This window comes from Bufo bufo, chromosome 5 (assembly GCF_905171765.1).
Source record: "Bufo bufo chromosome 5, aBufBuf1.1, whole genome shotgun sequence".
NCBI classification, from domain to species: Eukaryota; Metazoa; Chordata; class Amphibia; order Anura; family Bufonidae; genus Bufo; species Bufo bufo.
Genome location: NC_053393.1, coordinates 113,092,156 through 113,108,166, shown reverse-complemented (window position 1 = coordinate 113,108,166; position 16,011 = coordinate 113,092,156). Strand labels below are relative to the sequence as shown.

The window sequence follows — 16,011 nt, the reverse complement described above, 5'->3', positions numbered from 1 at the left end:
TACGGTATATGGAGTGCTTTAATGGACCATAGACCCAGAAGATTGCTCTTATATCTAAATACTGTGTGCTGGTAGACTGAATATACTGTACTTGAGGCATTATGGGGCACTGGTGGAAGGAGAGGAAACACGTATGGGACTACTGCCTGTGTCAATCCTTGAAGCTGTGTGATGCGGAGGAACCAGACAAACGACCTGGGGCTTGTGTTCCTGGGGCTTGGTGCTAGCAAATCCACTGTCCAAAGAGTCAATCTGCACAGAGTATGGTAAAATATTCCTTAAAGGAACCGAGCATTTACTTTTTTTCAGCATCATTCATGCATCATTTCCTGTAATGAAGCTTGATATATTTTCATATTCTTAATTACCCTAAAAATCAATGGCTCTATAGATGTGTCAAATTTACTGGCATAAAATATGCTGTTTGAAAAATGAAACATTGCTTTAAAGTAATTATGCCACACTATGATAAATGGAATAATCAGAGCCAGTATCTTCTACAAATCTTCACAAGTGGCAGTCTTAAGCTCAAGAAAAAAAATCCCCAAAACCCCCAAAGCGTTTTTGACAATGTGTTTGCAGATGCATTTTATGATAGTTTCCTGACTTTTTTGCTTCCTTGGCATTTTCTCCACAGGAAAAAAAAAGTCTGAAAAAACCTTACATGACTAAAAATGACAGCCCAAAAACACTTGTACAATTTGACAGTAGGGTGTAGATATTTATCCTATAGGGTGCTGATATACGTTCAGGTTTTTTTATGCAGTTTTTGAAGCCAAAACCAGGAGTGGATTGAAAAAACTGGAGAACCCGTATCTGTCCTTTATACTTTTTCTCCTCTTATGATCCACCCCTGATTTGGGCTTCAAAAACGGCATCAAAAAGCTTGAGTATGTGTCAGCATCCTTATGCCTCTTTCACACGGGCGAGTTTTCCACGCGGGTGCAATGCGTGACGTGAACGCATTGCACCCGCACTGAATCTGGACCCATTCATTTCTATGGGGCTGTGCACACAAGCGGTGATTTTCACGCATCACTTGTGCGTTGCGTTAAAAAGGCAGCATGTTCTATATTCTGAATGGGGCTGCGTGAAAATCGCAAGCATCCGCAAGCAAGTGCGGATGCGGTGCGATTTTCACGCATGGTTGCTAGGAGACGATCGGGATGGGGACCCAATCATTATTATTTTCCCTTAAACCATGGTTATAAGGGAAAATAATAGCATTCTTAATACAGAATGCATAGTACAATAGGGCTGGAGGGGCTAAAAAAAATTAAAAAATAATATAACTCACCTTAATCCACTTGATCGCGCAGCCCGGCTTCTCTTCTGTCTTCTTCTTTGCTGTGCACAGGAAAAGGACCTTTGATGACGTCACTTCGCTCATCACATGGTCCGTCACATGATCCATCACCATGGTAAAAGATCATGTGATGGACCATGTGATGAGCGCAGTGACATCATCAAAGGTCCTACACCTCACAGAAGAGAAGCCGGGCTGCGCGATCAAGTGGATTAAGGTGAGTTAAATTTTATTTTTAAAATTTGTACTATGCATTCTGTATTAAGAATGCTATTATTTTTTCTTATAACCATGTTATAAGGGAAAATAATAACATCTACACAACACCTAACCCAAACCCGAACTTCTGTGAAGAAGTCCCAGTTCGGGTCTGGGTACCAAAAATGCAGATTTTTCTCACGCGCGTGCAAAACGCATTACAATGTTTTGCACCCGCGCGGAAAAAAACACAAACATGGAACGCATTCGCAGTGAAAACTGACTTGTTTTAGTGTCAAAATCGCACCATTTTCCCTAAATGCATCCGGCCCCAATCCGCAACGCCCGTGTGAAAGATGCCTTACAATCGTGCTCTCCGACTTAGTTCCCCAGGGAATGACCCGACAGCTAGATACCAGGAGGTAGAAGAACACTGCCTTAGAACTGGGGTTTTTTTTCTCACTGTGACTTTTTGCTTAAATCTTGTCCTGTATTTACCATTAGGTAAAGAAGGCACATGATATATGAGCCAGAATCCTTGACGCATAATTTTTTTTTTCTTTGAAGTTCTTTCAGTGGGAAAAATGACATGCATGTTTTACCTTTTTATTTCAAGTTTTTCTGTGTTTTTGGTCTCTCATTTACAGATTTTTTTTAAACTATGGTATATAATTATAACAGGTGTTTTTTTTTTCAGGTGTTTTCAATTCCCTCCAGGAACAATGCCTGAACAAACACCACATTTAACACCACATTTAAAGCATGCCATGCTTTTGACAAAAACACCCAAAAAGCACAAAAAATAAAAATATAAAATATTTGTCTGTGTAAATTTCAGCACACTATAGACCAGCAACCACGGGCACTCCAGCTGTTCTAAAACTACAACTCCCAGAATCTTCCTTTCACTTCTATGGGAGTTACAAGAATAGCAGAGTAATTGTGCGTGCTGGGAGTTGTAGTTTTACAGCAGCTGGAGTGCCAAAGGTTGCTGATCCCCGCTATAGACTAACATCTGGATGCATGAATAAAATGCTGAAAAAACACCATGAAAAAAGCCAGTTAAAAATAAACGCAGCAAAAAAGTGAAAATCTTCAACATGCCAAAAATAAACTATGTGTGAAACCAGCCTTAAAGGGCCTGTCTCATCTGAGACAATGGGGGCATATTGCTAGGATATGCCCCCATTGTCTGATAGGTGTGGGTCTTACCTCTGGGACCTGCACCTACAGGTATATCGAGAACGGAGCGGGCCAATGTGGTGGCTGAAGGTCTCTGGCCACCACCAAGCGCTTTCCTCATAGAAGTGAATGGGAGTGCACCGTGCACAACCGCCCAATGCTCCCATTCACTTCTATGGGCCTGATGGAAATAGCCGAGCCAGCTATTAGGAGCCAGAGGAGGATGAGGCAGCTCTTTAGCTCAGTGTTCTGAAGTAACTTGTCCTCCTGTGTGATTAGGACAGGTTTTGTGTGTACTAATAAGACGGCAGCCATTTTACTTCTCCTAATGATTGCTCCCCAGACAAAACAAGCCATTCTAAGTAATGAAAGGTATTTGGGAATATAGTTATAATAAAGTAATATTTATTTATTTTCATGTTCTTAATTCCTGGAGAACCCCGTTAACCACACTATTTAGCACTAGAGCCATACACTACAATATAAAAAGCTGCAGGGAATTTCAGGTTCCTAGCCATTTCCCTGTAATTATATCAGCAGAAAAGTCCTTATCATTTGGAGTCAATGCGGTACAGAGTCTAGCATATGGCTATAGGCTACTAAAGTAGAGAAAATTGTCTTATTACCGAAAAACGTTTGCTATTAAAGGCAATCTGCTATCATTATATAAGGGTATTACTGGCCAATCTATAAATGATCGGCACAATTCGAGGGTCACATGATATTGCTCCAATACCTTTTACAACACATGTATGTGTTCAGCCAGAAATTACATATTTACAGCAGTAGTACAAATGGCAAAGTAGTAAAACCTTAGTTACCTTTCTATAGCTAGTGATCCGCCGGTAGATGTGTTCAATTTTCTCCCGACAAATGATGTTAAATTTATTGTGCAGTTCAGGTGGAATGACTTCATGTAAGGAGTGAAGATTGCTGCAGTTTTGTACAAATTGCTCATCACTTCTTGCAAGAGCATCTAAGATCTGTGTAAGAGAAAAAGAACATATTGGTATATAAAGCTGGAAAAACATTACTATATTCTTAAAGGGGTATTCTCATCTTGTACATTGGGGGCATATCGCTAGGCTATGCCCCCAATGTCTGATAGGTGCAGGTCCCACCTTTGGGACCCACATCAATCTTTAGAACGAAGGAGGGTGCACGAAGCATGTGCAGCCACCCTCCGTTCATTTCGCTAGCGCTAGTTCGGCCATTTCCGGCAGCCCAATAGAAGTGAATAGAGCGTTGGCCACGCTTCCCATTCATTTCAATGGGACTTCTGAAAATAGCTGCTCGGCTATTTTGGCACTCCTATAGAAATGAATGGAGGGCGACCATGTGTGTGTGCTCTGTTCTAAAGATAGGTGGGACCTGAACCTATTAGATATTGATTTTAGACTGAGCAACACCCATCTGCCTGGGGCTTCTGAGCAGAGTACAAATGCCCAGAAAATGTAGGCTTAGATAAGTCCAAGAGAGGCGGTAAATTACCGCAGATGCCTGGTAGATGGGCCCGACACAAGTTTGATCAAAATGTGCACTAAGAGCTTCCATTTTTCCATCTATAGTAGGTATAATACCACTTGAATTTAGAATGATCCCCATTTCTCAGCTCTATTGTTTGTATTGTGTAAAGTTGTGCAGCCATTTATTTATCAACCATGTTTGCTTTATGGATATGCACCTGTGAATAGGAATGTGCTAGTCTAAGTTTCTTGTAGTAGAACCTTGTAGTAGATATTGGTGGCATATCGTAGCTAAAAAAGGGGCTTTTCACTTTAGACAATTCCTTTTAGGACATATGGAGGAAACAGAATGATTGTGATCCCTCATAACTAAGAGCTGGTGCAAAAAGCCAGGGGAATGGTAGCATCTACAGAGTACAAGTAAGCCCACTGATTTCAGGCAACATGGTGGTTCCATGATCCAGTGGACAAGCTCTTTAAAGGGAGTCTTGTCACCAGGAAATTCACTAACCATGTCTTGTAGGATCAGCTCAGCTGAATGTAATGATACTTTACACTTAGCTATCTGTTGCTTTATTTTGGAGAAAAAGTGCTTTTAATCCATATGCAAATGTTAAAGGGGTTCTCTTGGAATGATTTAAAATGGCCACCATCCTCCTGTCCTAGAATGTGAGCAGGGCAAGTTGCCACCAGTTGCTGAGCTGCCTATGGGGGTGAGGGGGCAGGGCCTCACTACACTGTCCTACAATAGAAGGTAATAATTTGTTCCTGCCTAATAAAAATTCACCAATATGTAGTATATGCAAGTGCCAAAACGTAGTGTGTAGTCAGGCCCCTCCCCCACTCTGCCCTGGGCAAATCTGCAAGTGGAGGCAACCAGTACGCCTCACATTCTAGGACAGATTTCTAGTGGTCATTTTAAATCAGTACTGGAGAACCCCTTTAAGTGCACTGAGGGCTGGCCCAAACAACTCTTTGCACAGATGCAAGATCCTCCTTGCTTCTTTTTCCAGCCCCTCGCTCTCCTTCTTGATCAACAGTGCCAGACATGATCACTATCAAAAAGAAGAGAAAATGGCAAAGGAAGAAGGGGGAGCAAGGGTGCACAGTGTGGCTTCAGCCCGCCCTCGATGCACTTAAACTGTTCATTCGCGTATGGATTAAAAATAACTTTCCTCCAGAATGAAGTAACAGATCGCTAAGTGAAAGGTATCATTACATTCAGCTGAGATAGCCCTACAAGGCATTGTTTAACAGTGAATTTCCTGGTGACTGATTCCCTTTAAAAACTGTAGGTGTCCTATACACCAAAAGCTCCAGCTGCTACCACAAGAGACATAAGAAAACGCTATGAATGTCTCTGTCCAATGTCCTAAGAGGAGATTAAAGTGGTTTTTAGATGAGAGCTACTTAAGTACCTTCTTTTCAGAGACGTTTTTTGTGTTTTATCATACATTTATACCAATGTATATCTATTTTTATATAATCATAGATAAACAGGACAATGATCCGAGACTGGAAAAATTCTTTATCTCATGCCACAGCCACTGCGTCATAAACCAAATGACAGGTCTGGTCTGGATCGTTTTTAACATTGCCTGACTTTCAATTGACTATGGCTGCAATCTATGGAGGCCCCTTGGGACAGCTCTATGAGATACAGATCCTATAGATTCTCTTATTTGTTACGCAGAAAAAAACAACCGGAAATGTTCTTAGTCTAAAAAAGCCATTTGAGGACTGCAGGAAAATGCAAAGAAAGAATTTCAGGAATCTTGAGATATTCTCTTTATCTGGGTTCATCAGTTGTCTGGGTCCTCAAAGAACTCAATATTCTGAGTTAAAGACTTCCAGTGGTAAAATGAACCCTGGGAACTTCGGAAAGTCGACTTCAAGCTCATTTGTTATCTGCTCATGGATACCAGTAACACATTATATATTTATTTCCATGTCTAAAATCTGTTGAATAAAATGTGAACATGGAATTACTTATCGGGTGCAGTAAGTGTGAGCCCATTACTAGTTACAGACAAAAGAGTGTATTTAAGAAGCAAATATATCAAGTACGTGGGTTTTAGGTAAGAGATGTTTATACTTTGAATATCAAAAGTCAAAAGAGTTTTCCCCCAAAGTAACTGTGGGTCTATTTAATGGATGCGCCCACAATCAGCAATCATGCGGGAATTGTAATCTCACCAGGCATCCACTGAGAGTCATGTTCATGATCGCTCTCAGCTCAGAGTAGAGGGCTTTTTTCTGGTAATCACGCTGAACTAGTTTCAAGGGGTTGTCCAGGATTTTACTATTGATGATGTATACTTAGGATAGGTCATCAATATCAGATCGGTGTGGGTCCAACACCCCCGCCGATCAGCTGTATGAGGAGACGGGGCACACAGTGTGCACGTGACATCTCCCGTATCTCTTTCTGTTCACCGCTGCTGTTTATGGCAAAGACCATAGACCGCAACAGCAGACAGGAAGAGAGACAGGAGACGGCACGTGCACACTGTGTGCGCCGTCTTCTCACACAGATGATCGGAGAGGGTGCCAGGTGTCAGACTCCCGCCAATCTGATATTGAAGACCTATCACGAGGAAGGTCATCAATAGTAAAAGCCTGGACAACCCCCTTAACATCCCATAATGAAAAAAATGCCATAGGGCTGTAGATCAGTTAAGCACCATCCATTATGTTTCCATCAAGACTTAGGAATATCTATTTAATTAATTTCCTCTGTTTCTAGATACAAAGAGTCTTTCCTGAGCCCTCATATAGTGATGAAACCATATCACATGGAGCACACATGAAATTGGCCACAGTGAACAGACAATCAAGACACCATATTGGGGGCAAGTAGGTCCACACTGACTTACACGCACTTGCTGTCTAGCCCAGTATAACACAATATCTAGTGTGCAGTTCTCTACATGAAATTATTTTTCTATACTCTTTGTTTTTTCATGAGGGTCTAAGTTTCCCTTTTTTGTATTCATACTCTCAGCAGTTCTCACCTTGGCACTTAAGCTAAAAAAGCCCTTTGGTTCTACCATCTTCTCCACTACATGACATTTGATTCCTGCTGTGCTGTCATATTCATAAATGACTCCGTACTCCAGGTGAACGTTATCCACTGTGAGGCTTACATGATCCTTCTTTCCGTCTATTATTGCCATGGTACTAAACTTGTCAATAACCTCTTTGGAAGAGAAATAGACATGAATCAATGATGTGTGCAGTAAAAGCGTAACTGTATAAAAGGAAAATGTTGAGAAGTGTAACCTGACAGTACCTTCTACTTTGCAATCAAAACCATCCCCATCATTTTCTCCTAGAGGTTTGGGGTGTGTAGGCTTCAAGATGTCTTCCTTGGCACTCTCAGTACTGTCATATATCCACTGTATGGAATCTTGCTAAAAATAAAAAGAAGACAGACATGTTAAAAAAGAAATTAATTCAGCCTGTACTGTTCACTCTGACTGGACTGGACTACTATATGTAGTGGCATATAATAAAGAGGCAGCCTCAATTTTTTTTTTTTACAGAACTCATGATGCTGTAGAAGATATTTTAGGCCAGTCTCTCTCCTCATCTTGCATGGGCCAGGGAGCAACTATGTTGGATGAGGGACCAGTGCTGTTCACTGATGAAAGTCGATTCACGCTGAGAAGAAATGATGGCTTCCAACTATGTTGGAGACATTAAGAAGAGCGCTAACTGTTGTCACCAGATGAGCCTTTGGTGGTGGTGTTACAGTGTGGGCAGGTGTGTCTAGTCATTACAAAACTGCCGTACACTTTGTGAGAAGCCCATACTATTTAAATAACATCATAAATCCAGTCATTGTACCTCTGCATGAACAACACAAGCCTAATTTAATCTTCATGGATGAGAATGCCCCAGTTCATCGAGGTGGCTACATTAGGGAATGGCTTCTGAAGATTGGGGTACCTCAAATGGAGTGGCCTGCACTTTCCCCAGACCTGAATCCCATTGAAAATCTATGGGATTAGCTGAGTCGCTGTGTACAGGCTCGTAACTCTGTACCCAAGAACCTCAATGACCTGAGGGCCGCCCTTCAAGAAGAGTGGGTTGCCATGCCTCAGCAGAGAATAGGTTGACTTGTGAACAGTATGAGACGTCGTTGTCAAGCTGTAATTGATGCTTTTTGAGACATTGACATTTTTTGTGGGGGTATACCCACCACTGTGGGTATACCCACCATTGCATGCTTCTACTTAGCAGCAGGAACTTTTTAAGTTTTTCATTCATTTCGCCCAAAAGCCAGATATCCCTATCTTTTTGTGAGTAATGTATAGATAGATAGATAGATGTCACAACAGTCTTAAAGGGGCCTGTGCTGCTGGAGGAGGCAGGAGGCATCTGTCAGCAAATCTATACCTAAGAAACTGGCTGACCTGTTGCATGTGCACTTGGCTGCTGAAGGCATCTGTGTTGGTCCTATCTTTTTATGTGCCTGCATTGCTGAGAAATATTGTCTTCTGGGAGCAATGGAGGCGTTGTCATTACTCCTATAGGCTCCACTCTCTCTGCAACTGCTGTGCCCCCTGCACTTTGATTAACAGAGCCAGACATGATGATGTTTCCACTGCCTGGCCCTGTCAATCAAAATAGAGAGGGGGTGCGGCAGTTGCAGAGAGAGCTGAACCTCTAGGAGTAATGGCAACGCCCCCGTTGCTGCTAGAAGCTTATTTGCACATACTAAAACTTCATTTTGTTCAGCAATGCGGACACATATGAACATGGGACCAACATAGTTACATAGTTGATACGGTTGAAAAAAGATATAAGTCCATCAAGTTTAACCAAGGGATAGATGGGGACGCGAATCCCAGAAGGAAATGAGACTCAGATTTCTGCACGTTTTTATAAGCATTAATGTTGTTTACTTTTAAGAATCTTTCTAAACCCTTTTTAAAACTGTCCACTGTTCCTGCCGTGACCATGTCCTGAGGAAGTCTATTCCACAGATTCACAGTTCTTATAGTAAAGAAGCTATGACGCTTCTGGAGGCTGAACTTTTTCTTCAGTCGGAGGCAGTGCTCCCTTTTTTTTGAGGGCATTTTACATTGAACATTTTTTCACTGTATTTTTTGTATGGCACATTTCCATATTTGTATAGGTTAATCATGTTCCCCTTAGACGTCTCTTCTCAAGACTAAATAAATTCAATTCTTTGAATCTTTCTTCATAACTAAGACCCTCCATGCCCCTTATCAGTTTAGTCGCTCTCCTCTGTACTTTTTTCCAGCTGCAGTGCGTCCTTTCTATGGATTGGTGCCCAGAACTGAAGTGTATATTCCAGGTGAGGCCGCACCAACGCTTTGTAAAGTGGTAGTATTACATCCCTGTTCCGCGAGTCCATGCCTCGCTTAATGCATGACAATATCCTGGTGGCCTGATTGACATTGTATGCTGTTATTTAATCTACCATGTACAAGGACACAAGTGTTACATCACCTAGGACAATAGGCTTAAGAGGGCTAGTTGAGGGGAAAGCGATACGGATGATTTGCATACCAAATTGCCTCTATCAAAGATCTCGGTCCACCATTTGTGAATTAATGGACAAGTCCACCAAATATGGTAGAAGGTGCCTCTCTCCTCCCCACAATGCCAACATGTGCCCGTATTAGCTAAATCATATCTACAAGTGATGTCAGTGGTTTTGTACCACCTCGTAAGAACTTTGTACCCATTTTCTTGTGTTCTCACACACCTTGAGGAGGTATGAGGCCCCATGAATAACCAAGATTGATCTTCGGAAGAGAATGAGATCTCCAGGTCTCTCTCCCAGTGACCAATGAAAGCTGGTTTTGGCATTAAGATAGGGGAGCTGAGTCTTTTATACAGTTGTGAAATCGGCTTTCATGGGAGAGTATGGCTACAAATCATGCTTTCAAACCATGTGAGTGGTCTGAGTAACGTGTATTGTGGAATGTATATGAGCGTAGAAAAGAAATTAAAGGGGGATATGCTCCAGCTCTGGGAAGTAGTGAGATAAAGGAGCTTTTGTTTCCCACCTCCCCACTTTAATCAAATAAAGAGAGGACAGGAATCTCAGAACTTTGGATCAAAATCGGAAGACTCTGTCTCAGTTCAATTGGAGCTAGGTCTATTAGGTCTCTCACCTGTACAAGAGGGGAGGGTAGTGGGACACCCCAGGCTGAACTTTGGAACCATTTCCATGCTCCAAGAGTGACTTTGACTGTTGGACAGGTGTTCTGTGTGTTGATAGGATTGGTTTGAGTATCAACCAGTAGACCCCTGACTGCGAGTTTGAGTCCTCCATCTCTACCCACGACATGTGGGGCATCTGCCTGAACCAATCTATGGCTCTTGACAAAAGAATGGCTCTGTTATAGAGTGAGCGATCAGGAAGGCCTACGCCCCCAAATGCCCTAGGCCTTTGGAGGACAGGCAGGGCCAGACAAGCTTTCTTCTTGCCCCATATAAAAGAGCGGATATGTTTAGCTAGTGTTAGGAAGTAGGATTTAGGGACGGGGAGAGGTAATACTTGTTGTTGGTAGCTTAGTCTGGATAAAACTAATGATGCGACCATGTATTTGTGCCCAAACCACAAAAGCATAGGGAAGTGTAAAGTAGCTAATTGGTCTTGTATGGAATGTAGTAGTGGAATGTAATTGAGATGAAAACGTTTTTGGAGGTCAGGGCAGATCCTGAGCCCCAAGTATGTTAGGTAGGGGGCATTCCAATTGAAAGGGGAGTGTTCCGCTAGTTCTAATCTGATCGGTATCCTAAGTTCAATGCTCAGAACGTGTGATTTTTTTCATATTAATTTTAAAATTGGATAGGGGGCTAAACCTCTCTAACAGATCATAGATAAGGGGTAAAGAAATTACCGGGTTAGTTGTTAATATCAAAAGGTCATCAGCGAATGCTGCTACTTTGTGTTCCTGGTTACCTAATTTAATAACCACAATACTGTTTTCCTGGCGAATAGCTTGGAGTAGTGGTTCCATGATCATCACAAAGACCAGAGGGGAAAGTGGGCACCCCTGTCTAGTTCCATTCCTGATGGGGAATGAGGGTGAGATAGTATCATTCACAAGCACTGATGCTGAGGCGTTAAGATACATAGAAAAAATAGCCTGTATGAAAGTGTCTGGGAGGCCAAACCTGTCAAGGGTAAGACGTATCAAGTCCCATTGGACCCTATCAAAAGCCTTCTCAGCATCGGTGCTGAGAAGTACTAGAGGGTGTGAGTGTTTTTTGGCATGATATAGGGCATTTAGGATCCTAGCAGAGTTGTCTTTTACCTTTCTGCCCATGATGAAACCCGTCTGGTCTCTGTGAATCAACTGTGGCAGGAGTGGGGAGAGGCGATTTGACAAAATTTTGGCCAGTAGTTTCAGGTCCAAATTCAGTAGGGAAATAGGGCGATAATTGGCGCAATAGGCAGCGTCTTTTCCCTCTTTAGGAATAATGGAGATATGTGCTTTCGTCATGTCTAGGGACAGGGGTAATCTCTGGAGGGATTGATTGCAAATAGCTAGCAGGTGTGGAAGAAGGGATTTGCTAAAGGTGTGATAATAGAGGGCTGGGAGGCCTTCTGGGCCCGGGGCCTTTCCTTTAGGGAGTTGTTTTATAGCTGATAGTAATTCCTCGGGTGTGAACGGCATCCCCAGTGAGATCTTCTGAGATTCATCTAATTTGGGGAGTGTGACGGATTGGAGAAATGTGTTGATAGAGTCCAGATTGGATAGGGCACCCTCCGCAGGTTCCCAGTGGGGGATAGAGGGCAGATTTTTGAGATGAGGAGTTCACAAGAGGCTTCAGCGTAATATTAAAGTCTCCTCCCATGATGACTACACCTTCTTTTAAGGTCTCGACAATTGGAAAGAGGGCATCAAAACATGCAATTTGGTTGGTATTAGGTGCATAAATATAAATAAACATATACATTTGATTAACAATAGTGCCCTTCAACAATATATATCTATCCTCAACATCTTGTATATGGGCACAATATTGGAAAGGTGTTCCCTTGCGAAAGCCCACACTAGCCCCATTAGTGGCCGAGGAGTTTGAGCCGCAGTAAAACAATTGGGGAAATTAGAGTGAGAGAGATTTGGGTCGTGGTTTGAAATGCGTTTCGTGTAAGAGGAGAACGGAGCAGTTTTTCTTTGTCAGATGAGAAAAGATCTGGCATCTTTTAGAGGGGGCGTTAAAGCCCTTGACATTAAATGAGGCTATGTGCAAGTTCGCCATCTCACTCTAATTTGGGGTAAGGACAAGGCCATGATTCTATCTAAGGGAGCTAGATAGCTTAAGCTAAACCCAATATAGTCAACAACCCATAACATAGTAATGGAGGGCGTCATGGGGACCTCCGACATGCGTCTGGAGACTTAGCAATCAGAGAAGCATCCACTTAAACATAAGTCAACATAAACAGAAAATAACCAGTAGGAACAATGTAATATAGGTATTTGCAATACCAAAAGCGCACTTACGCTATGTGAAATTGGGTTAGACGTAAAGGAAAGGGGGATAGAAGTGACATGTATTATCACCCTTTACAAGATGAGGATCCAATAAGAGATCAGGAGGATCAGGTTGTATGAGGTAGACAGAAAGGGAGAAGAGCAGCATGTGTTAAGAGAAGGTAGAGGGGACACGAAAGGTCAGGTGGAAAATAAAGTTAACACCCAGGATGACATGTGTAAAAGTGCACAAAAGCAAGTTCATCTCCCTCTCCCATAGGTAATCTTCTGGGGGTTACTCCTGAGGTACCTCTCTTGTGCTTATGAGGTTTTGGAGTATGCTGTCTGCCCCAGCGTTCATTTGGTGGTAGGTCTGGGATATTTGTCAGCTCCTGAATGGGGTCCCAGTTTTAGATATCCAGCGGGTTGATCTTCAGATGATCATAGACTGGGTCCAAGTCCAGGAGAGTGGTAATAGATATTCTGCAACCTTCATACATAAAGGAGAGCCCAAAGGGGAATGACCATCTGTATGGTGTGTTATGTGCTTTAAGCCAATCTGTCAGGGGCTTTAAGGTTCTTCTTTTTTTCAAAGTGGAATGATCGAGGTCTTGGAAGACTAAGATGTCATGTCCATTCCAATTCACTGACCGGGTCTCTCGTGCTTTGGCAAGAATGGCTTCCTTTACAGGGAAGCTCAGGAACTTGCATATTACGTCCCTTGGTGGGGCTGTGGGTGCCGGTTTAGGCTTCAGGGCTCTGTGTGCCCTCTCCAGAAATCACTTCAAGGGCTGAATCTGGACTACTGTATTTGGGATGTCTCCCGTAGCGGTATGCCCCGGAAGCGTAAAATATTGCGTCTCCCGCGATTTTCTTGGTCTTCTATGGCACTATATAGTGAGTTTAGATTGGTTTGGATTGCATGCATTCACTGGGAAAGCGCTGCTTGGTGCTGAAGAATGGCGGTCTGAGAGTCCTCAAGGGATCCCACCCCTCTCCCTATGTGCCGGACATCTTGCTTTATAACCGACAAGTCAGTACTCAGTGGCTCAAGTGCAGAGGCTAGGGAGGAAGCCAGTGCCTCTTTCAAATATGTGCAGGATATGGGGAGATTATTGGGTTCATCCTCACCTCCTTGTGCTTGATTCAAAAGCTCCGTCTGTTTGTGGCTTGCCTCGCATGGTGAAACCGGCGCCATCTTGGACTCCCGTGCTATGTAAGTGGAGGTGGCTTTCTTGATAAATTTCTCCATGTCTCCTCCACTTATTGCCTTTGTATGGTGTCTTGGGGTGTCCCCACCTTTATATCTTCCAATCTTTATCATATTGGATCCACCAGGCAGTATGACCAGGCTGAAAGGGTGATATTATACACGGAGCAGCAGCTTCAAGCAGCCATCTACTGCAGGTGCTAGCTCCGCCCCCCTTCCAAAATGGATCACTTTTGCCCTAATGCATTCTGAATGGAAAAGGATCCGCTCAGAATGCATCAGTTTGCCTCCGTTTCGTCTCCATTCCTCTTTGGAGGCGGACACCAAAACACACAATGTAAGTCAATGGGGACGGATCCGTTTTCTATGACACAATCTGGCACAATAGAAAACGGATCCGTCCCCCATTGACTTTCAATGGTGTTCAAGACAGATCCGTCTTGGCTATGTTAAAGATAATACAAATGCAGACAGTTGTATTATCTGAACGGGTCCGTCTGTGCAGATCCATGACGGATCCCCACCAAACGCGAGTGTGAAAGTAGCCTCCGTTTTTTCTTTCCTGATCTGTCCGTTTCCGTTGTTCCGTTCCGCATGTCCGTTTAAATATAAAACATGTCCTATTCTTTTCCGCAAAATTCGGATCCTGGTACAATACAAAATCAATGGATCCGCAAAAAACGGAAGACATTCGGATGTCATTACGTATGTCATCCGTTTTATGCGGATTCCGTTCCTGGAAATTACATTTTAATTTTTTATTTTTTTTTTCAAAGAAATCCAAACAACTTTATTTGCTTATTGAAATTTATACATGTTTCCGTTTTTTGCGAGTCCGCAAAAAACGGATGACATACGGATGACATACGGAAACATTTTCAGGAACAACGGATCCGCAAAAAACGGACCGAAAATCGGGATATAGAAAAATACTGACGTGTGAATGTAGCCTAAGTCTGTTTCTTTGTTAGTTTTGTTAGTTACCCTTTTATCTTTAGTTATCTCATTTGACTTTTATGTACCATGCAATTATTATTACTTTACTCTTTCCTTCTTTGTCCTGAGAATGATACAGTATATACAATTATTTCTGTATTGCCTTTAAACTATGAAACACATGTTGGAGTTTCTAATATGTTAAATAACATTTTTTTTTTTACCATAATGTGCCGGAGCGGATGATCCCATCCACACAACATCCCCTTTTCAAAAACTGCCGAGGGCAACGTAGACATGGGTTTTCTGACTTTTTGAATACCACAAAACTGGTGAAGTGGAATAATAAATTCCCTCCATCGTGCTTACAAAATGACTTTATATATACCTGTTTACATTCACGTTCAATGCAAAATATTAACACACATAAAAACAGTGCATTGGCTGTGTTATCTTCCCTGGTGCCAACATCATAAATCAAGGATATTAAGTGAATGACTGACCTGCATGGGGCGCCGGTACTTCCTGCAAGCCGTCACATGGGCAATAACGCTGGCATGGCTCTCCTTGCTGACATTGATCCCATTCACTTTGATAATACACTGTCCAGGGTGAAGACCAGCAGCTGCTGCCACTGTCCCTGCAGGACCCAATATGAGAAATTACCAATCTCAATTAAAATGACATTGCTGTTGTTGATTTACAAGCCAGCTGCTGATTAAGTTGAATATGTTGCTTTTAAGATGAGAAAAGCAATTTGGAATGATGACACACTGCTGAGATATGTCAATTTAAGCACTCAGAAAAATAGTTGAAACCAGTGCACTTTGGGTAAGGTCGGAACTGCGGCAATGACTGTTTTGCAACCCTTTTGACACTGAATAATTGGATTATTTTACCAAAACCCTGTGATGGAATCTGAAATAAGATGTATCTGTCTTCTGTAGAGTAGGAGACATTCATCATCAGGAGAGGAATACAGTTTGGGCTCATTCAGACGAGCAATGTTAGGTCCAGGTGCTGTTCAACTGTGGAACATCGACTCATTATATTATAGTCAGTGGCCACATTCACAAGTGCCATTTTCCACCTGGGCCCTGCAGTCTCACCCATAGTAGGGAACGGGCACGCAAGACAAATGCACCACATGAATGCCATCTGTGTGCACTCTGTTTAACAAAAATCATAATTTTTTCCGTTTTATGAACAGACGAGTTAGAGCTCGCTGGTCTAAATCTATCTTCT

General features: G+C 42.4%; 1 protein-coding gene across 2 annotated transcripts in view; it reads right to left on the bottom strand.

The window, feature by feature from the left end:
* PREX2 (phosphatidylinositol-3,4,5-trisphosphate dependent Rac exchange factor 2) overlaps positions 1–16,011 on the bottom strand; it is a 430,245-nt gene that overhangs the window by 181,577 nt on the left and 232,657 nt on the right. For both annotated transcript variants that reach the window (XM_040432527.1, XM_040432528.1), the window contains exons 20-23: positions 15,270–15,406; positions 7,445–7,565; positions 7,167–7,351; positions 3,508–3,669 (exon numbers count right to left, since the gene is read on the bottom strand). In XM_040432527.1, the coding sequence (XP_040288461.1) occupies positions 3,508–3,669; positions 7,167–7,351; positions 7,445–7,565; positions 15,270–15,406 (605 nt within the window). The remainder of the gene's footprint in view (positions 1–3,507; positions 3,670–7,166; positions 7,352–7,444; positions 7,566–15,269; positions 15,407–16,011) is intronic.